This window comes from Crocuta crocuta, unplaced genomic scaffold, assembly GCF_008692635.1.
Source record: "Crocuta crocuta isolate KB4526 unplaced genomic scaffold, BGI_CrCroc_1.0 scaffold31, whole genome shotgun sequence".
NCBI classification, from domain to species: domain Eukaryota; kingdom Metazoa; phylum Chordata; class Mammalia; order Carnivora; family Hyaenidae; genus Crocuta; species Crocuta crocuta.
Window position 1 is genome coordinate 14517294 of NW_027528362.1, and position 21285 is coordinate 14538578.

Below are 21285 nucleotides of genomic sequence, written 5' to 3' on the forward strand. Positions count from 1 at the left end.
GGGGACGGGTCCTGCTCACAGGGCTGCACAGATGTCCCTCTGTCCCGCCCAGGCACGGGGCCTGGGGTAGGATCGCTCCGTGCCCACACTTGGCGGTCTTTCGTGGAGAAAAGGCCACTTGGAAGTGTCCGTGGGGAAGCGGTGCCTCAGCCACGTGCCCTGCTGGCCTGTGCTGCCCACCCCTCCCCAGGGGACCCACGGCACCCTCGGCCTCAAAGGCTTCAGTCCAGCACGTGTCCCGAATCCAGGCTGCCTGGCAGGTCGTCCGTGGAAATCAGTTCCCCGCGGCTTTGGGCGGGCGGACGAGGAGCGTCCCTTCCCCACGCCTGCTGGCCAGTCGCCCCCTGAGTCCACGGCCAGACGCCCGGCACCCGGCTCTGAGAACAGCCCCGGCCGCGGCCCCGCTCCAGGGGAGCCACAAGCATCTGCGGACGGTGTCCCCTGGGTTCACACCGCCCGGGACCCCTGGATGCAGCCTTGCTCAGAAGCAGGACCCTCGCCGGTAGAATAGGTTATGACGAGTCACTGGAGTGGGGGCCCTGACCCAGGGGTGGTGTCTCTGTAAGGAGAGAGAGCTCGGGACGCACGCCCAGACCGGGGGCCGTGTGCCCGCCCAGGCAGACTGCAGTGCTGTGTCTGCCGGCGGGGCCCGGAGCCCCCCAGGACCCCCCCCAGCTGGAAGGGGCTGGCAGGCCCTCCCCCACAGCCTCCGGAGAGAGAGCAAGGCCCTGCCGCAGACATCGTGCTCAAGGACCTATGGCCTCCAGAGCCGGCACAGTAGATTTCCATCGGCGTGTGCAGCCCTGTCACGGGGCGGCCAGGAGTCAGGAAGGCGCTGAGCTCGCAGGTGCCACGTGTGGACCGACACGGACCGACAGCACCCCCACCCACTCGGAGGAGACGTCAGCCAGATGTAGGGGCGGGGGCTCCAGGCTGAGACACTTCTCCCCAAGCTGGGAGAGACGGAGCCAGCACGCCCCGCCGTCCGGGGACTCCCCGGAAGGCCGGGCACAGGTGTGGTGGGAAGTGGGGAGCCCCTCCCCCACCAACAGCGGCTCCCCAGCAGCCAGCGAGGGGGTCCACGAAACACGTTCTCCGGCAGAGACTGAGAGCTGGGACCCCTCGCTCTTGTGGCTCCCTCGCACGAGAGGGGCCGAGCAGGCATCCCAGTCTCCACCGTTTGCGGAAATGTTATTTCAGAGGGTCGAGGCCAGACCCCACCGGAGGCTGGACGCCCACGTGAGCCTTGTTGGGGTGACTGACGGTGCCAGGGGGCCAGGGAGGGGCCAGGTCGGCACAGGGGGGCCTGGAGGGTCACAGAGCGGGGCTCAGCCCGGGGCAGGTGCTACTTACTCCCTGGCTCACCCAGGAAACCCGGTGGCCCCGGCAAGGAGGCCCCGTGTGGGTCTCGGCCGCAGCTCTCTTTCGAGAGTGCTCCCACCCGCACCGGAGCCGCCCTCTGCTGCCCCCGGAGGTACTCCCGCAGCCACAGCCTGCCACCAACTTGGATCTGCGTCCCAACTGCACCCTCAGTCCCAAGGGCTTCAGGTTCTCAACCACATCTGGGGGGCACATGCCAGATACACATCCCGAAGCAGACGCCTCCGAGAAGGACGCCGGAGTTCACGGACACAGCCGCCCGCCCCGCCCCTGGGTTTGGGAGGCCAGGCCTCTTCCCCGCCCTCTGTCCAGATGGAGGCCAGGACTTTGCCCGCCCCCCCACCGCGCCTGGAATGTCAACAGACCGCACGACCCAGGCCTCGCCATGGTGTCCGGGCCCCGAGGGCTGGCCGTCCTCTGCTCTCTGCTCTGCCTGCAGGCGTCTCTGGCTGCAGGTATGTCAGGGTGGAGGGTCCCCGGTACCGCTGTGGGAGGGGCTCCAGGGAAAGGCAGCGGCGGGAAGTCGGGGCCAGGGCCAGAGGCCACAGGCTCACCGGCCCCGGCCAGAGGTGACTGGCTCCCTGGGCGCTTTTTGCTGCACATTTGCTGCCCGCTGCGGGTAGACGCTGCGCGGGTTGGTCGCCCAGGCAGGTCCCCACCCAGCGCTCTCCTCACCCACCCCTCCATTTGAGGTTCCCTCAACCTCTCTCTCCAGACTGGGTGGCTTCGCAGGAATCCACACGTGAGATGCTGTCTCTGTAAAGAAGACATGGGGCCTCCCTCCCTGGTGGCCTGGGAGCTGCCCCTCCCTCTCCTGCCGTCCCCTCCTCCCCTGCCGCTCACCTCTCTCTCGGAGTCACACCCTAGCCACCCCCCCGCCCCCCGTAGGCCGCCAGGGCACCTTCTAGCCATGCTAGCACTCCCGGTGAACGTCCCAGTGCAGGGGCGCGGTGCACAGAGTTGATGGTACACACTTTGAAACCGAGTAACTTTTAACCCTGGAGTATGTGCTCCCTCAGTCCATGACCCGAGCGTGTACGTATGCGCATGTTCGCTTTATTTGCAAAGAGGGATTCTACAGTATATGTTATCATCATCTTGTTTCATTTAATATTGCTTCTTCTTAAGTGTGTACTTCATGGGACAGAGGACATCGTCACGTAGTGGCCTGACTGCCACGTCAGGTGTCTTTGTGGCCGGGTTTGTTAGGCTGAAGCCTAGAGGTGGGGCGGCCGGGCCAAAGCTACCGTGCGTCAAATTACAACAAGACCAACGTATTTCTTGTCGCGTTCCTCCCTGGGACACGACGTTCTGGGCGTGGCCGGCGGCGAAGGGCTCACGGGACCCGTGTGTCAGTCTTCCTCACGCAGGAGGAGGCCCACGGCGTCCTGCACAGGCGCAGGCGCGCCAACTCGTTCCTGGAGGAGCTGAGGACCGGCTCCCTGGAGAGGGAGTGCATGGAGGAGCAGTGCTCCTTCGAGGAGGCCAAGGAGATCTTCCAGAACGCCGAGAGGACGGTGAGTCCGCCGCCTGGAGTCCCCGGCGCCCTGCTTGTGCGGTGGCGAGGGCCCCGCGCACCGTGTCCCGGGTCACGTCCCCAGAAGGGCGGCTCTCTTGTCAGTCAGGGCGCCGTCATTTCCAGCCGGAAAACGTGGTTTGAAAAGCAGGCTCCGTGTGTCCCCCGCCATCCCGTGGATGGTCCCCCTGCCCCCAAAGCGGCCCGTGCTCCATGCAGGTGCTGCCAACCAAGCAGACGGGAGGGAGACTGGCCTGGGCGGCCTCTCTCTTGAGCGCAGCGTGAGTGAGCAAACGTGTCGGGGCCACGCTGCCCACGTGAGCCCGGAGGGAGCCGCCCACTGCTGTTCCCTCTCAGACAGAATATCCACACACGTCCCACTCCACTGGGGGTGTGGTTATGGGGGGACAAATCCACACTTCTCACGGGACGTCTCACGCTCACAGGACACTCACCTCATGTTCACAGGACACCCACCTCACACTCACAGGACACCCGCCTCACGTTCACAGGACACCCACCTCACACTCACAGGACACCCACCCCACATTCACAAGACACTCACCTCATGCTCACAAGACACTCACCTCATGTTCACAGGATACCTGCCTCTTGCTCACAGGACACCCACCTCACACTCAGAGGACACTCAGCTCACACTCACAGGACACCCGCCTCACACTCACAAGACACCTGCCTCACACAGGACACTTGCCTCACGTTCAGAGGAGACCAGCCTCACAATCACAGGACACCCACCTCACACTCACAGGACACTCAGCTCACACTCACAGGACACCTACATCATACTCATAGGACACCCGCCTCACACAGGACACTTGCCTCACATTCAGAGGACACCCACCCCATGCTCACAAGATACCTCATGTTCACAGGACACCCGCCTCACACTCACAGGACACCCGCCTCACACTCACAGGACACCCACCCCACGCTCACAAGATACTCACCTCATGTTCACAGGACACCCGCCTCACACTCACAGGACACCCGCCTCACACTCACAGGATACCCGCCTCACACCCGCAGGACAGACATCTCACACTCACAGGCCAGATGTCTCACGCTCACAGGACAGCCCACACCAAACAGGAAGTAGGACTCTCTGAGGTGTTGGCTCACATGACCTTCTCCAGGCACACTGAGGACGGCCATTTCCTGCATTTGTGCCCCACTTGGTTTCTCAAGTCATTTCCCACGGTTGTCAGCTCATTTTATTCTCAGAGTGGTCCTGTGAGTTTGTTTGCTTGCCCAGAACATTCCTCAGGAATGAGCATTACTGGAGCCTTTGCATCTTTTACTGCCTTTTCCTCCTGCTGTCCCTGTGTGTGGATGGTCCGCCGGCACCAGAGGAGGAAACGGAGGCTCAGAGAGCACGTGTCCTGTCCCAGGGCCATGTCTCGGAGGTGGCCGAAGTGGGGCAGGAACTGGGGAATTCTGAATCCAGAGAGGGAAACGTGTGACCTCTGGTGGCCTCGGCGATGTGGGGTGGAGGGGCCGGGAGTAGGAAAGCACCCCCTCGCCCTGGGTGAACTCCCCTCATCTCCAGAGGAAAAATCTGGCTTCCAGAGCCCACCTCAGAGGGCACCAAGTCAGCAGCCCCCAGACCAGCACTGTTCACCCCAAATCCCCCGTTCGTTCTGTGGGTGCCACAGATATTTGTGAATGTGTGTCTCATGTGGCTTCCTCTCTGTCCCCTCAGAAGCAGTTCTGGATTTCTTACAACGGTGAGTAGGTGAACGGCCCGCCTCACCCCTGCCCGCCAGCCTCCCCGCAGCGCCCTGACCCTGGCTCGCCCTGCAGATGGGGACCAATGCGCCTCGAATCCGTGCCAGAATGGAGGCTCCTGCGAGGACCAGCTCCAGTCCTACCTCTGCTTCTGCCTCGATGATTTCAAGGGCCGGAACTGTGAGACAAGTGAGGACCCCACAGTTTGTGGGCAGAGCCCCCAGGAGGCTGATGGGCACGGCCTGGCAGGGCGCGGGCTGGGCCTCAGCCCCAGTGGGATATTGGGCTCAGTGACCTTGACAGGCTTGGATCTGAGGCCGTCAGGTGCTAAATCTCAAACTTGATCACCCCTTGCCCACTTCTGGGAAAGACAAACCCCCTCGGATCCACCGGGACGGGCCCGGGGAGGGTGCCATGTCACGGCCCAGTGTCCAGCCCAGACAGTGGGTAAACTTCGTCTTCCCTACTTGCTATTACAAAAGCGTGAGATATTTTTTCACCGTTCCGATATTAAAATACTGTGAAGTTGAGGGGTTCCTCGGGCCGTCCCAGGGACAATAATTGGCAGGGGGGACCCACAGCACCCACTGAAGGCCGACGTACTCAAAGTTACGGTGGACGGATACGGATTAAAGCCAGCACAGGGGCAGGTGTGGATTTCCAGGTGTCCTCTGCAGACACTCGTTCCTTCTCCAAGAGCAAGGTGTGACGAGGCTTCAGGAGAACCGCCAGCCCAGTGGGCACACGCGCCTCCACACCTGGGCGTCTTCCTGGGGCTCAGCACATACACTGACCTTAGTCTCCAGGCCTCCAGAGGTCAGGGTGACACTATGTGGCCCAGGACCCCACATTGTTACACCATCTAGCACGGCCCAAGGCCCCCAGGGAAACAACATTCTTATCAGACAGATAAAATTAAGAGTCCAGCTTGATCAGCGAGGGTGTGGAGGTCGCCTCCCAGGAGCTGAGGGCGAAGGCAAATCTCTCTTTGGGTGACTTCAATCCCTTACCGCCCAGTGTACATTCCGACACTGCAGGAGCTCATGTGGGCCACAGCCACCTTGTGCTCCAAGCAAACCAGAGGCCAGGGAGGGAAGGAGAGAGGAAGGAGGATGCTTCTAGCCAGTTATCCAGGCCTACAAAGCCTCAGTGTCCTTGCCCGGCCCTTTATGCTCAGGAACCTTGGTATGAAGCCTCCAGGACCACGGTGCTCAGGAGCCCTGGTGTGAATCACCCAGGACCACGGTGCTCAGCAGCCCTGGTGTGAATCACCCAGGACCACATTACTCAGCAGCCCTGGTGTGAATCACCCAGGACCACATTACTCAGGAGCCCTGGCGTGAATCACCCAGGACCACGGTGCTCAGCAGCCCTGGTGTGAATCACCCAGGACCATGGTGCTCAGCAGCCCTGGTGTGAATCACCCAGGACCACATTACTCAGGAGCCCTGGCGTGAATCACCCAGGACCACGGTGCTCAGCAGCCCTGGTGTGAATTCACTTCTGGGCCAGGCCTTCCCACTGGGGACCCTCAACTGGCACAGTGAGCTAACCCATCTCCCACATCATAGCACTGCCCTTCAGTGAACATCCGTCATCTCCATCTGTCTGAGCCAGTGGTCAGCCCCAGCCAGGTCACCGGGGCACCAGGGCCTGGCTACAGAACCATCTCACCTGCCTGGCCCCTTGCCAGCAGGTCTCCACTTGCGGTGGACACTTTTACTGTCCCCAGGCCCTCCCCAGCTCTCACCAGCTGCTGGGAGGGGAGCACAGAGGCCCCATGTGTCAGCCCTGTGTCCCAACTGGCTAAGCTGCTCAGACGTGGGACCGCACACACTCCCAGGCCACCCTTCTGGATCGATCCAGAGCAGGCTGGTACCTGGCCGTCTATGCAGCCAGCAGCTAAGCACCACTTTCATGCAGAATGAGGGCTGGCTCTCCCTGACCAGCACAGGCCCCTCTCAGTCTGTCCCCTTCCTGTCCTCAGACAAAAAGGAGCAGCTGATCTGTATGAACGAGAACGGAGGCTGTGAGCAGTACTGCCACGACCACGCGGAGACTGGCCGCTCCTGCCGGTGCCACGAGGGGTACGCGCTCCAGGACGACGGGGTGTCCTGTGTGCCCACAGGTGATGGTCCTCGGGGGCCAGCTCTGGGCGCTGTGCTCTGGTTCCTTCCCGATGAGCCACCCATTCCTGCACGGCCGACAGATGACAAGGGTACCACTCACCGAACACCTACTACGTGATGACCACGCCTTGCCCACTCAAGAACAGGCCACAGCAGGAGCCGCTCCAGAGCGGTTGGGCCACCCGCCTGTCGGAGGCAGGCCCGCCCACCCCGCCACTGTCCTGCCCACCCCCCTTCGCTGCCCTGCGGGGGGGCCCCACGACCCCACGCGGGGTCTGCACCGACTGCAGCATGGTCTGCATGCCATGGCTTTTTTAAAAAGGAAAGCACTTTTAGGAAAATGGAAATTTTCCCCAGTTCAGTCTGGAACAAATGCACTCCCAGCGGCTGGGGCGCCCACAGCCTGTCTGTGCAGAGTGAGGTGGGCCCCGCCCCCGCTAGCGCCAGAAGCTCAGCTCCCGCCTCAAACGGTGTCCCCTCCCGCCCGGGGACTTTACTGGGGAAGCCGGAGCAGGGTGAACACGGCAGCGCCCTTGCCCAAGGGCCGGTCGGCCGTCAGACGCGTGTCCATCTCCTTGGTCAGGCGGCATGTCGCTCCCCCGGGGAAATGGCCGAACTGGGTTTCAAGCAGGAGGGCCCTCTGCCCCTGCACAGCTCCGGGGCGNCCACAGAGCCCATCCCCCACGGCCTGACGGTCCGTTTCCTACAGTGGAGTATCCGTGTGGGAAAATACCCGTTCTGGAAAAGAGAAACGGCAGCGACCCCCGAGGCCGAATTGTGGGTGGCAAGGTGTGCCCCAAGGGAGAGTGTCCCTGGCAGGTAAGGCTCCGGGGCCCCCAGAGGGAAAGTGGGTGGTCGGCCGCAGGAGCCCGGCCCGTCTCCTTCCTCCCGGTTGTGAAGCCCACGCCTGTGCCCTCCCCTCGGTCCGTCTGCCTGGGTTCAGCACCCCGGCGGCACCTGCCCCCTGGCTCTCATCCTGTCTCCTCCCGCCTCCTCCTCGGCCGCCGCNGGAGCCGAGGCCACCAGTGACAGATGGCAGAGGCAGGATCTGAACCCTATGCCTCTGGAAACTGAGGCAGGGCGGGCTGTCCCTGCACGTGCTCATGTGTGAAGGGCAGCCTGTGAGCCTGGTCCCCGTTGGAAATGCGGAGCCTCAGGCCCCCAGACCCATTGGGCCAAAATCAGCATCTCACAAGAGCCACATATGTGCACTCGGGTGTCTGAGCCCGACCTGGCCATCCTCCAGACCCTTCCCGTGGGGACGCCCGGGTTCGACTGTTAAGAGTTGTTAACACAGTAGAGCCTTGGAGGGGACGTTGGAGGCTCACGTCCCCCTGGGCATGGCTCCAGGCTGGCGGCAGCCCCAGTCCAGCTTTGCTGCCACCCGGCCCCGTGCAGACCGGCCTAGAAGCTGCAATTTTGGCTAGGCTGCCGTTCCCCCCGCCCCGCAGGGCAGGGGGCAGGGCCTGCATGGCACCTGTGCGGTCTGGGACCACTCCCCAGCAACCTGCAGGACCCCAGCTGCTGGCGGTCCAAGGGTCACGTAAGCTAGACACGTCCAAGCGGGACTGGTGCATTCACCAGCGCGCCCGTGATTGGCGGTGTGCGGCGGGGGGGGCCACACAGGTGGGTCTCTGCGTGTCTGCAGCACACAGCACCCGGGAGGGCTCTCTGCGGGCAGAGGGAGCTGCAGCAAGCACGCGCCCCCCACATGTGCCCCAGGACCTCAACCCCAGGAGACAGGTGGGGAAACTGAGGCCCGCCGAGATCCAGGCTCCTATCCGGCTGCAACCAGCACCCCAGGCCTCCCCTCATGGCTGGGGCTGCAGGGCCAGGTGCGATTTTCGGGCACCCGATGTCCCGTCTTCCACAGGCAGGGGCCCAGCTCTGAGCCTGCAAGCACACGGGCAGATGTTTCTCCGAGGGCTGATGTTTGCTGGCTCGGGGGAGGAGGGGGCCCTTCCTGGCATCCTTGGGCCTGCTGTCCACACTCGGGACACCAGGCCTCCTCCGACCGGCCGACCCCCTGGTTGATCCGCCTCTCCACAGCACGTGGTGACCTCCCTCACCCTCGGCCGGGCCAACCTCTGGCCTTTCGGCTCCTCCCTGTCGCAGGCCAGCTGGCCACAGACTCGGGCTCCTTCCGCCCGCACTGCAAAAACCACTGCAGAGGAAGGGCCTGCCCCCAAGCTGCACTCGGGACCCGCCCAGCACCCTCCTCGCTTTTGGGGAGAAGGAAAGGAAGCACTTATGGGGCCCGCTGTGCCCCGAGAATTGTGCCTGGTGCCGCAGAACGCTCCCTCTTCCCCCCCACATGCCCTGGAGCACGACGCTTGGCCCATCTTTGCAGGCCTGGCGTGCCGGGGGTGTGCAGGGGGACCGGCGCCCACGCTCCGCGGTCGGGCCAGCACCCATGAGCCCCACATTGCCTTAGCTGGCTGGGAAGGTGGCCACCGGGGCCCCGGGGGCACGGGAAAGGTGCGCCCCGCAGAGTTGTGACGCGACCTCTGTCCGCTGTGCCTGGCCAGGCTGCACTGAAGCTGGACGGCGTGCTGATATGCGGGGGCACCCTGCTCGACGCCGCCTGGGTGGTCTCTGCAGCCCACTGCTTCGACAAAATCAAGAACTGGGAGAACCTGACAGTCATACTGGGTGAGTTTCCTGGCTCCCAGCCTGCCGAGCGTGGCCAGTGTCTCCAAACAGAGAAGTGGGCAGTGTCCGGGCAGACCCCGCGGCCACAGGGTCCCACTGTGGCCACGGCCCCCCAGCCTCTCCACCCACGTAAAGTCACGGAGGTGATGCTCTGCTCTCCTCCCTTCTCGCTTAGGCCGAGAGCCCCCAGGTTGCCTGGTGGGCGATGGGATGCTGCGCGCCCTGGGGAGGGTCTGGGAAGACTGGGGGGATCAGACAGCCCTGCTCACGTGCTCTCAGGACCCCCAGATTCACCCAGATTTGCCCCGATTCACACTCCAAGCAGAGCCCTGCGGTGGCCGCCCGGGGGCGCCGCTCCCACCAGCCTGGGGCGGGGCGCAGGGCCCCTGCCGCCGCAGAGGCAGGCCGTGGGGCCAGGTGTGAGCGGTGCGGGTCCCCCGCAGGCGAGCACGACCTCCGCGAGGAGGAAGGCGAGGAGCAGGAGCGGCACGTCGCCCAGGTCATCATCCCCAACAGGTACATCCCCCGCAAGACGAACCACGACATCGCCCTGCTGCGCCTGCAGACGCCCGTGGCCTTCACCGACCACGTGGTGCCCCTGTGTCTGCCCGAGAGGGCCTTCTCCGAGAGGACGCTGGCCTTCATCCGCTTCTCCACCGTCAGCGGCTGGGGCCTGCTGCTGGACAGGGGCGTCACGGCCCTGCAGCTCATGGCCATCGACGTGCCCCGGCTGATGACCCAGGACTGCCAGGAGCAGTCGCGCAGGAAGGCGGGCTCCCCGGCCGTCACCGAGAACATGTTCTGCGCCGGCTACCTGGACGGGAGCAAGGACGCCTGCAAGGGCGACAGCGGGGGCCCGCACGCCACCAAGTTCCAGGGCACCTGGTACCTGACGGGCGTCGTCAGCTGGGGGGAGGGCTGTGCGGCCGAGGGTCACTTCGGGGTGTACACCAGGGTCTCCCAGTACACCGAGTGGCTGCGCAGGCTCATGCGCTCCAGCCCCACCTCGAGCGGCCTCCTCCGGGCCCCACTGCCCTAGCCTCAGCGCGGGGCCGCCGGAATAAAGCTGCCGCCCGTCCCGCTCGAATCCGGAAACGCCCTGCTCTCCTTGAGNAGGGGAGGACGGCTCCCCTGACTGTGTGCTCACATCCACGTGCTCACACCTGCGTGCTCACGTAGGCACACACACATCAGCAAGCACACACCTGCATCCACACATTGCGTGCTCACATCAGCACACACATCAGGGTGCACACACCTGCATCCACACATCGGCATGTGCACATCAGGGTGCACACACCGGCGTGCTCACACCAGTGTGTGCACATCAGCACACACACATCAACGTGCACACACCTGCGTGCTCACATCTTCACGTTCCATTCCTGTCTCTCTTGCACAAGCATCTTGCCTTCATTTCACATTCATAGGAAGCATCATCCATTCATCCTGATGACCATCCTTCCAGATCTTTCTGTGTTTGTAGCTTTGACCATAAAATGGAAGGCTGTCACCCCCCCATATGGCGTTTGCCACTGGCCCGCCAGCGGGCGCGCCTCCCAAGGGCTGTCTGTGGCTGCCGGCCATGCGGGCGCCTCCTCACCCCGCTGAGGCCCTGGTGCTCGCCCTGGGGCCGCGCTCGCTCTCACACTCACAGCGCCCCTGAGATGGGCCTCCCTCCACGGAGGCTGGTTTTCAAAACCAAGCGCACGCCGACGGGTTTTGGAGGCTGTGGCTCCCCAAACTCTACAGAACTGGGCCGAGGCCCTAGTCAACAACGGTCCTCAATGAGGGGCCCGGGGAACCCCTGCCTGAGAGCCATCAGGTTCCTCAGTCCTGCCACATCAGGGGATCCGGGAAGGACCCAGTGAGTGACGGTTTTATCAAGTCCCTCAGGTGATGGTGGGGCCCGCTCAGCCTAAAGCCACTAGGCCACGGAGGAGCGAGGAACAAGCCATCCAGTGGGGGAGGGAGATGGCATGGAAGTGGGGGCCCCTGAACACGGTGAGGTGGTAAGAGCCCCGCCGCCTCTGGAGACACACTCACGGTGGCGGGGGGGGCGGGGGGCGACTAGCCGCCGTCCCCCGGCCTGGGACCCCAGCAGTGCCCAACGCGGTGCATCTGGTGCTGGACTTGCCGGGCCGATGGGTCAAGCCATGTTAATGCAGAGTGACCCCGGGCCACCCGCCTGGTTTGTCAAGGGTTCTTGGGACACGCCCACTCCTTACCCGGCCTCCTCGGCTGCTCAGACCGCAGCACAGAGCCACTGGGACAGAGACGGTCTGGCCACCTGTCCCCGGAGCTGGACGTGGTCACCGTCTGGGCCTTGACACAGAGGTTCACTGCCCGGCCAGGTCGCAGTCTCCTCAGCCCCCTGCGTCGGCCAGGCCACCTCCCGCCCTGTGCCCGGGCTCCGCGTCTACGAAACAGGCTCCGTGCTGGCGACCAGGACGGTCTGGAGCACATACGACGAGAGCCGGGGAGGGCTCGCTGTACCGTGGACGGCAGAGCCGGTCTGCCAGCCTCCGGCTTCCCCTGCCCCACAGCTCGGGCTGCGGGCACGGAGGGGAGTCCTGCGTCCGGAATCCGGGAGCAGCCAGGAGCCCGGGCCCGGGGAGCAGGGGCGGGCTGGCCCCTCTCCTGGAGGGAAGAGAGCAGGATGGGCTAAAGGGCTGCTCCAGGAGCCCACCAGGCGGGCTCAGGGCGCCCTGGCCATCGGGGGAGACGCGGGCCCTGCCTGGAGAGCCGCCACAGCGCGGGTGCCCGGTGACGTCGGGGCAGGCCCTAAAGGCAGCAGAGCTGATGTGCCCACGGGCTTCCACGTCACTCCCACCACCGGCCGCCAGGGGACAGGGACAGGCTCACCCAGGACCCCGTCTCCCCCACATGCTGAACGTACCCAGAGACAGAGAGGCCAGCGAGACGGGCCCAGGGCCCCCCCACCCCCCGTCCCCCAGGGCCAGGCTCTGCAGGTGAACGAGCCCCCTGGGAACGACCAGCCAGAGCAGGAGGCTTTCGGGACGTCACTGACTCATTCGGTCCGGGAGGGTCTGCCCAGCACTTGCTCTGTGCCCCACAGCCCGCGGCAAACAAGTGGGCGGCACAGGCTTCTGTCCCAGCGCCATGGGCGCCGGAGGCCACTCGCCACGTGCAGAATGTCGGGTGCAGTGGGCGCCGTGGGGTACGGGCTGTGTCTCCAGCCCTGCCTCCGGCTCCGGCTCCCCGTCTCTCTCTCTGTGTCTCTCTCTCCCTCTCTATCTCTCCTTCTCTGTCCCTGTCTCTGTGTCCCTGTGTCCCCTCTCCAAGGGGCCCTGGCACGTGGCCCACAACCACCCCACGGCCTGGCTGCCGTGGGCTGAGCCGCCTTGGGCTAACACAGACTTGAGCTATTTCCGGTGCCATCGTGTGTCCTGGGGGGGGACACGGCGCCTGGTCATGTGACCTCCCCGGGCGGGAGCCAAGCAGACGAGCCTCCCGCATCCTGTGTGCCGTGAGCTGGCCAGTGGCTCCGTGTTTCTCTTCCCCTCCCCCTCCCGGGGGGGCCAGACCGGCCTCTGTGTGAGAGAGACGTGGACTGGCTGTGAGGCTCCCTCCCCCCGTGGGGTGTGCACCCCCGACCTCGGGCCAGGTGTCCTGGGCTGGCACTGGCTGCACCGGGCAGGGGCCTGTGGGCAGGAGCCCGCAGCCCAGAGGGGCCGACGCCCCTGCCTCCTGGAGCCCCCGGACTTCAGCGGGACTGACGTGCAGGCGAAGCCCGGGCACCAAGCCCCTCTGTGATGGTGGCACTTGGTGGCGCCCCCTGATGCCATCTGGAGACAGAGGCCGTGGGCAGAAGGGCCGCCGCTGTGGCCGACGGCCTCGGGTTCACAGCCCACGTGCGCCTGACGGCCTTGGGCTGACACCTGCTGTCCCCAAGCTCCTGTTCTACAGGAAGGATGGGAAATGACACTTAGCTGGTGTCGTGGCCGAAGGACAAAATGACAGTAGACACAACATCTGGAAACTATGGAAGGACACTTTTATTCCCTTAAAACCTGCTGTGCCCGCGGCTGGCCCCTCGGGCCCGGAGCCCCCCAAGGCTGCATCTGCAGGGTGGCCCTGCCCCGCGAGGTCAGCGGCCCCCAGCCCCTCCCCGGCCCAGGCTCCAATCAGGAGGCGCTGATAAGAGGAGGTCAGCCGGCCGGCGGGGCGGGGAGGTGACCCTTGCCCTGGAGGCCCGTCACGGCGGGACAGACGCGCTGTCCTTGGCCACAGCATGGCGGGCCCGCTGCCCCTCGTCCTGCTCAGCCCCTCCCTGGCCTGCCTCCTGCCGCCGGGGGACGGCGGTAAGTCCCTCACCCTGCGGACTGCAGGGTGACCCCCGGGTGCGGGGGGCAGTGGGGGCCAGAGTGACGCGCTCACACCCCCACAGTGCGTGACACGGCTGGGCCGGGTGGGTGGGCGCCAGACCGCAGGCCGGCGGTCACACACAGGGGCCCGTGCGGGGGAAAGAGGGAGAGACTGAGAGAGATGGAGAGAAGCGCCCTCCATGGCCAGAGTGAGCCCGTGGGGGTCACAGGCAGAGAGGGGCGTCCACGGCCGAAGGAGAATGAGGCTCCAGCCGCCGCCTCCACCCTCAGGCCGGCTCGGCCAGGGGAGGGGCGCTGGGAGCGAGCGGGGCACCTGGTGTGCGGGGGACGAGGAGGCCGTGAGAAGAGAGAAAGGGGAGCACCCACGTGCAGCCGTGCCGGGGGGCGGGGGGCGGGTGAGGGTGCCCACAAAGAACAGGCTGGGGTCTGGCGTTGCTGGCGTGGCAGTGATGTCGCTAAAGGAAATGGGGGACACACAGGGAAAGCGATCTGAGCTGGGGTGGGGTTAACTGCTGAGCACCTAGTGTATACCAACCTGAACGCCAGGGCAACTGAGATGCACTTACCGTGACTGTCGTTGGCCCCCAGGGGCAGTAGGCGTGTGAACCTTAGCTGAAGCCAGACCGCTGGCTCCCGGGCCAGTTCTGCACGTGGGGAGCTGGCGCCCTGAGCTGGGGGCTCACCGCCGAGCGGAGGCGGGGTGGGGGGCGGGCCTCAGGGTGCAGATCGCAAGCGGGGAGAGCAACTTGGAGGGCAGGGCAAGAAGGAAGGCAGAGAGAGGCGTGCAGGGCTGAGGAGGGTCCGGGGGTCCCCGTACACGGTGGAGAGGAAGCAGGGTGGGCGCAGCCGGAGGAGGGGTCCCAAGATGCTCGGACCCAAGACCTTCACGCGGGCGGGTGGGGACTCCTTGAGAGTCACAAATCAGTCCAGTGAGATTCTCCAGTGAAGTGGAACAAAAATCCGGTACAAAACTTTGTAATACGAACTATATCTTCAAAGTGCTGTTTGGCGTGTGTGTGTCCCGGGCCTTGACAAAAGGCGTATTTGGACTGTAGAGCATGATCACAATGGCACCACAGCTCACCCCTTCTGAGAGCTGAGAGCAGGAAGGGTGGGGGCCGGGTGGGGCACGGGGGCGGCCCCAGGCCCTCTGAGAAGGGAGGGTCCAGGGAGGGCCGGGNTGGCGTGGGATGGGGCGAGCTGACCCCACGGAGGGCGGCCGCGGCCCGAACCAGGTGGGCATGAGGAAGGGGCCTTGGCGGCGCGGGGCTGAGGGGACAGGGCAGGCGGGCGGCTGAGGCCCCCTGGGCTCCGTGTCCCCGCCTGTGTGCTAGTGTTCCTGCCCCCGGAGCGCGCCCACAGCGTCCTGGGGAGGGTCCGCAGGGCAAACTCGTTCTTGGAAGAGGTGAAGAAAGGGAACCTGGAGAGAGAGTGTATGGAGGAGACGTGCTCGTTCGAGGAGGCCCGCGAAGTCTTCGAGGACACCGCCCAGACGGTAAGGGCCCGTGCCAGGCACCCTGTGACAGGCGCGCCGCTCGGTGGAGGCCAGCCTCGCCCGGGTGTGCGGGGCTGGGAGGCAGGGAGCCCTTCTGGTGGGGAAACTGGGGGCAGGGTAGCCCGTCAGGAGGGTCGTGAGAACTTCCGGAGGTTGTGTTAAATCGACTCTAAGACATAAAATGTTCACTGAAATAACTACTCACGGCCTCGGCCGCACCTCCCGGGCTGGGCCGCACACGGGGACTCGGAGCCCACAGGGTCTTTGCCCAAATCCACAGCCACCGCCATATTTGACATCGGGCACCTGAGAGCTAGACCCAGACTCGGTGCATTGCTAGAAACCCCCGTCAGGGAGAGACAAGCTGACTCCACAACTGGAAATGTGAAAGGCAAAGAAATTACAATGGCTGAAACCACTTTGAGAAAGAGGAATCACGCTACCTGATTCAAGGACTCGCTGCAAAGCTTCACTAACCACAGGCGTTCGTGCGTGCTGTCGCTAAGCAGACCGATGCTTACATCAGGGGACAGACCAGAAGGTCCATAAATAGGCCCACAGAAATAGGAACAAAGGTTCATAGGCATCCGTGGAGGAAGAATTGTCTTTTTTTTTTTAATTTTTTTAAAATGTTTTATTTATTTCTAGGAGAGAGAGAGAGAGAGAGACAGCGTGATCAGGGGAGGGTCAGAGAGAGAGGGAGTCACAGAATCTGAAACAGGCTCCAGGCTCTGAGCTGTCAGCACAGAGCCCGATGCGGGGCCCAAACCCACGAACTGTGAGATCATGACCTGAGCTGAAGTCGGATGCTTAACCGACTAAGCCACCAGGGGCCCCGTGAATTGACTTTTCCAACTGATGGTCTGGGGACATCTGCACATCTCCACACACACAGGGTCCACGTTGACCTAAATCTCACAACTGTACAAAAATTAAATCAAAATGGATCAAGGATCTAAAGGTAAAACATAGAACTTTAAGGAGATATGTCATGACGTGAAGTTAGGCAAAAATTTTTAGACACGACATCAAACCCATAACCCATAAAGGAGAAAGTGTGTGAATTGGACTTATTCCAGGGGCACCTGGGGGTCTCAGGTAAGCGGCTGACCCATGGTTTCAGCTCAGGTCATGATCTCATGGTTCATGAGATCGAGCCCAATGTCAGGCTCTGTGCGGGCTCAGTGGGGCCTGCTTGGGATTCTCTCTCTCCCTGTCTCTGCCCCTTCCCTGCTCGTGTTCTCTGTATCTCAAAATAAATAAGCTTAAAAAGAATGGACTTATTCCAAATTTAACACTTGCTCTGTGAAAAGTATTGAAGACTAAAAATACAAGCTATTAAGTAAAAAAATATCTGCAAGTCACGCATCTGACAAAGGGTCTGTGTTTGGAATATGTAAAGAACTGTCACTACTCGACAGAAGGAAGTAAATAAGTGATGACAATAATGAGCGGAAGATGAGGTTGGATGCTTCCCAAGACGGGCCGCAGGAGGCCAACACGCAAGGGAGACGCCCGGCATCCTCCGCGGGCACGGAAGTGCAGACTGCAGCCACGATGAGACGCCACCGCATAGGTGTGGAATTAGAACCAGGGACCAGGCCCGTGGGGGGGCCAGGTGCAGGCGGCCCGGCCCCCACCCCCGAGTGCCTGCCCCGCAGAAATACCACTCTTTTCACACGGAAACCTGGATTGCCCCAAACTACAAATCGTGCCCTTGTCCCTGCCGGGCGTGGGGACCCATGAGCCGCGGCGCGGTGGGTTCTACTCGGCAGCATACACACACTGACGGCGCGGTGACTGGCACCGGGGTCAGGGGCATCATCGGGACGCAGAAGCCAGGCTCACGAGAGCACTGGCGCCCCAGTGCGTTTGTAGATGCCCCGGAGGCCACGGCTGTGGTGGCTCCGGCGCGGCCGTCGGGGGCCGTGGAGGTGGTTACCGGCACCTGTGCGTGCGTCGGGTTTCACGGGACGGACACCAAAGTAGTTTTGCTGTGTGGTAATGCTCTCGGTGGAATCGTAAAGAGCGTGTCTGTGTCCTGGGGCTTCTGGAACTAAGCACCGTGGGCTGGGGGCCTGGAAGCGACGGGAACTCACTCTCCCACAGTCCTGGCGGCCGCAGGTCCCAATCAAGGCGCCACCAGGCTGACTCCGTCTGGAAGGTGTCGACACAAACGTACCAAACTTCTAGAATTTCTTTAAAAAAATAAATAAAAAGGAACAGAGTTTTATTGGAGCCCAGCCGAGGACCACGGCTGGGAGGCGCGGCCTTCCAGAAGCCAAGAGTTCCGGGAAGGAGCGGGAAACACAGGTCCTACGCATCTCTTGCTACATCAAGAAATACAAATCATCATGACAAAGGGCATTCCAGAAAATTCCGAGCCTATGTTACGCTTGCAGTATGTACCAGCGGGCAGGCTCCGGAGGCATGGGACCTCGGGAGACTTTTCCTCTTTAGTTTGAAACATAGGTTAGTTGCTAATGAGGCGGACGTACCGTGTGTGCCGGGGGCAGAAACAGCCCCTGCTCCCAGGTTCCGCCGAGTCATTCTGACCTTGGAACACGACGCCAGAGTGCACAGCTTCCGTTCTCCGCGGTCTGAGGGGGAGGTGCGCGGTGCCCTCCCTTGGCTTCGGGGCGCTGCCAGCCTGTAGGGCCCTCGCTCGGGTCTCTGCTCTGCCTCCGCGTGCGGCCCTCGAGCACTTTCCGTGTCTCCTGACAGCACTGGTCTGGGGCCACCCGAACCCATGTGGTCTGTTCGTGATGCACACCTTGACTGCATCTGCCAAGACCCTGTTTCCAGTTAAGGCCACGTTCTGAGGCGGCGCCTGAATAGGCGGTGGGGGGAGGGGGGTGCCCTGTTCAAACTACTGAACGCAGCAAACGTAATTTCTAAGACAGAATGTTTTCTAGTGTAATAGAGGGTTTCGGTGTCCCATTTTAACCCCGTTATCAATTCCCATTTTCTCAGTTTAACACGGTTAGCCCCCAAGCATCTGACCCCATACCGAAGCTTTGACCCAGATATCTAACCCCAACCGTTCACTGATCGGCTTGGGCGTAGCAAACAGAGCAAAGCATTTTTGGTACAATCCATGTGTCGGTGATTAGCTTGAAAACAAGTGTTCGATATTCAACAGAGATGGTGCGTCTGAGACGATCAAAGCCCCGTCCATGCAGACGCAGGGAACCTGAACATCCCCCTGTCAGACGGCACAGTTTTAGAGCGATTTGCCCCAGAAAGGGCCCCGTTTGGGAAAGTATCCTATTCGGGTTGAGTTACAGTTGTCCTCAGTGTGAAATGTCTGTGTTTTCCCTAATGTATTTTAAAATCTTTTTTCCCTTTTAGACGGAATTCTGGAATAAATATAAAGGTGAGATGGTTTCTATTTTAATACCGACTGGGGTTCGTTCAGATATTGGAATAGGGGGAGATCGTATTTCACTTGTGAAAATTATTCCTGAATTTCCTTTCCGCTCCTGCTTATATCTTCCTCACCTAAGGCTTTTCCTCTCCGTGTGTGTCCATAATAGTTATTGTGAAATTACTTTTGGGGTTAACTTCGTACTGCTTCCAGTTTTGTTACCTACTTAAATGTGGGTTTCGTCAGCTCGCGCTTCCTGGAGGAGCAGCAAGCTCTGTCGACAGGTTTAGATCCAAGGCAGTAGGTAGAAACAGAACACAGAGTGTGAAAGATTAGGGCTTCTAATAGGATTGGACGTTCACAGCTTGTGAAAGGGTATTAATCATGACTCATGTTTCATTCTGCTAATACTTTCCAAATTTCCCAAAACAGCAGCTGGGCCCGCCTCTAAGTCAGGTTGTCCGAACGCACCGAGGAGCGTGAGGCTGGACAGGGGCTGGACGGCAGCCCTCGCGCTCCCGCTCCACCTCCAGACCATTTGGGGAGATGCCCTAACAGCCGTCTTGGTGCTCAGCCCAGAAACAAGTGTCGGCCGGCGGCCCATCCCCTGTCCCTCCGGCTGCCCCCACCCCCGGCCACCAGCCCAGAGCTGGCGTTGAAAACACGCAAACATCTCAGCAGAAATAGAAGGGCTTATCAATGACCCAGTTAGATAAGAGCATCACGTACTCAGAGCCGCGAAGCGGGGGGAGGGGTGACATGAAGTCCAGACGGGAGAAATGTTCACAGGGAGACCGAAGGGCTTCGGGTTTATGCAACTGTCTGGACCACGTGTGCCAGGACCAACGCAGCAGAGCCACTTCTGCGATGACGGAGCTGCCCGCGAGCTCAGGCCCCCGAACCCTGTCTTTGCAGACGGAGACCAGTGCGAACACAGCCCTTGCCAGAACCAGGGCGAGTGCAGAGACAGCGTCGGGGGCTATACGTGCACCTGCCTGGAAGGGTACGAAGGCAAAAACTGTGAATTGTGTGAGTTCCTTCTCATGCTGTGCCTTCGCGTCAGGGTCACCGGAAGGGTCAGGAGCCAGGGGAGAAGCTAAAGCCCCGAGGGAGGCCGTCTCGGGCCCTGTCCGCGTCGGGTCTGGCTTCCCTCACGCGGCACCAGTGTAGAAACAGCCAAAACGAGAAAGTGAAAGCTAGTCCTACGATCCTCTGGGCTTTAGATACAGCGAGAGGCGCCAGCCTTCTTCTCGCAGGGACCTGCGGCCCGTCCTTGGAGGCTGTGGCCACAGCACGGAGACCCTGGCGTGGCGCCGCCCGCCTGCTTACGCTCCGTGTGGCCCCGGCAGCGGCTCTGAGTCGCCCCCAGTGCACGTGTCAATTCCGAACGTCGGGATTGTCCAGTTATTGAAATCTGATACATTTAGTGAACTCTTCAGGGAAGCCACGAAGTTTTCCTAATACGGTGAATATGGTCATTAATTTTTTTTGAATAAAAATTAGATTCATATTAGGCCAGTTTTCCCTAAGAAGAAAGACAGGCATTTCTTTCAGATTACTTAATCTGTAACCTTTAGAAAGTGCTCGCAGCTGGGACGCTGTGGGACCGTCCCCGATGGCGCTATCGGTCCCACGTCGCCCTGCCCGCCCGGAGCGTCCCCTCCTGCTCACCGTCTGGCTGAGCCCGGAGCCGCTGGGCGTTTTCTGAAGTTTCGCTAACGGTGATCTTCTCACCGTAATTATTTACTCAAAACCCCAGAGGGAGAATGTGGCACAATTGTTGCCATGACGCCACTGGTGTGAGTGTGCGCCCGCATGTTGGTGTGTGCTGGCCACGGTGGGTGGTTCTGGAGGAGGACGCGTGGCCTCCACTTGACAGGTGAGGAACCTGAGGCCCACAGGGTTTAGACAACCCGCCCAAACCACACAGCTGGCGGCAGAAAGGCCGGCCCGAGTGCAGTGCGCGCCTGCCGTCTCTGCTGCCGCCGCACTGGGCCCGGGACCCCAGTGCCCCAGAAAGTCCCCCAGACCCTTTATTCCACAGGGGACCCTCCAGCTTCAGTGGCCCGGCCGGGGCCATGTGTCAGGCGGAGCCGGGCAGCATGCAGAGCCGCCGGGCGGAGCCCTTGCTCATGCAGGCCGAGCACACGGGTCATGAGGCTGTGGGGGGAGGGGCTGCGTGGGGGGCTCTGGGCGCCGGGCAGCGGACCGCATGCTGGCCCCTCGCGGTGCGGGAGCCGCTGGGCGGGGAGGAGCGTGCACACAGAGGCGGTCCCCTGGCCCCAGCCTGCTCCCGGTGCCCGTCCCGCTTGCACGGGGACCAGCTGCCCGTTGGCGGTGCGGTTCTGTACAGTGCCAGCCTTCTGCTCTGGCGGGGGAGCCCCTCAGGGTGGACGGCGGGTGGACACACCCCAGTGCTGCTGTCCCTCCTCCCGCGGCTGCGGCCCCGGTGTCCCCGGCCGGTCCTGAGAGCCCTCCTGCCCCCACCCCCACCCCACGCAGCCACGCGGAAAGCCTGCAGCCTGGACAACGGCGAGTGTGACCAGTTCTGCAGCGAGGAGCAGGGTTCCGTGGTGTGCGGCTGTGCCAGCGGCTATGTCCTCGGGGACGACCGCAAGTCCTGCATCTCCACAGGTAGGAGCACACGG

General features: G+C 62.4%; 3 protein-coding genes across 5 annotated transcripts in view; all 3 read left to right on the plus strand.

Moving 5' to 3' along the window:
• Window positions 1-506, plus strand: part of MCF2L (MCF.2 cell line derived transforming sequence like) — a 102603-nt gene extending 102097 nt beyond the window's left edge. Inside the window, exon 31 of the mRNA XM_077754012.1 lies at window positions 191-506. Coding sequence (XP_077610138.1) covers window positions 191-506 — 316 coding nt within the window. The remainder of the gene's footprint in view (window positions 1-190) is intronic.
• Window positions 507-1652: 1146 nt separating this feature from the next.
• F7 (coagulation factor VII) lies at window positions 1653-10513 on the plus strand. Of its 2 annotated transcripts, none has more exons than XM_077753922.1 (8): window positions 1653-1835; window positions 2737-2897; window positions 4620-4644; window positions 4721-4834; window positions 6633-6732; window positions 7484-7593; window positions 9303-9426; window positions 9943-10513. In XM_077753922.1, the coding sequence occupies exons 1-8, from the start codon at window positions 1766-1768 to the stop codon at window positions 10463-10465; spliced, it is 1227 nt and encodes a 408-aa protein (XP_077610048.1). In that variant the 5' UTR covers window positions 1653-1765; the 3' UTR covers window positions 10466-10513. The 2 variants fall into 2 exon arrangements, with proteins under 2 accessions (XP_077610048.1, XP_077610047.1); XM_077753921.1 differs by having other exon boundaries at window positions 1677-1835; window positions 6633-6773; window positions 9870-10513.
• A 3139-nt stretch (window positions 10514-13652) lies between these two features.
• F10 (coagulation factor X) overlaps window positions 13653-21285 on the plus strand; it is an 11876-nt gene continuing 4243 nt past the window's right edge. For both annotated transcript variants that reach the window (XM_077753924.1, XM_077753925.1), the window contains exons 1-5: window positions 13653-13751; window positions 15110-15270; window positions 18622-18646; window positions 19553-19666; window positions 21140-21271. In XM_077753924.1, the coding sequence (XP_077610050.1) occupies window positions 13682-13751; window positions 15110-15270; window positions 18622-18646; window positions 19553-19666; window positions 21140-21271 (502 nt within the window). In that variant the 5' untranslated portion in view covers window positions 13653-13681. The remainder of the gene's footprint in view (window positions 13752-15109; window positions 15271-18621; window positions 18647-19552; window positions 19667-21139; window positions 21272-21285) is intronic.

Coding starts and splice junctions, on each gene's coding strand:
- F7 (XM_077753921.1), top strand. CDS start 1,766: ATGGTGTCCGGGCCCCGAGGGCTGGCCGTCCTCTGCTCTCTGCTCTGC. Junction 2,898..4,619: donor TCCAGAACGCCGAGAGGACG/GTGAGTCCGCCG, acceptor CTGTCCCCTCAG/AAGCAGTTCTGGATTTCTTA. Junction 4,835..6,632: donor GGGCCGGAACTGTGAGACAA/GTGAGGACCCCA, acceptor TCCTGTCCTCAG/ACAAAAAGGAGCAGCTGATC.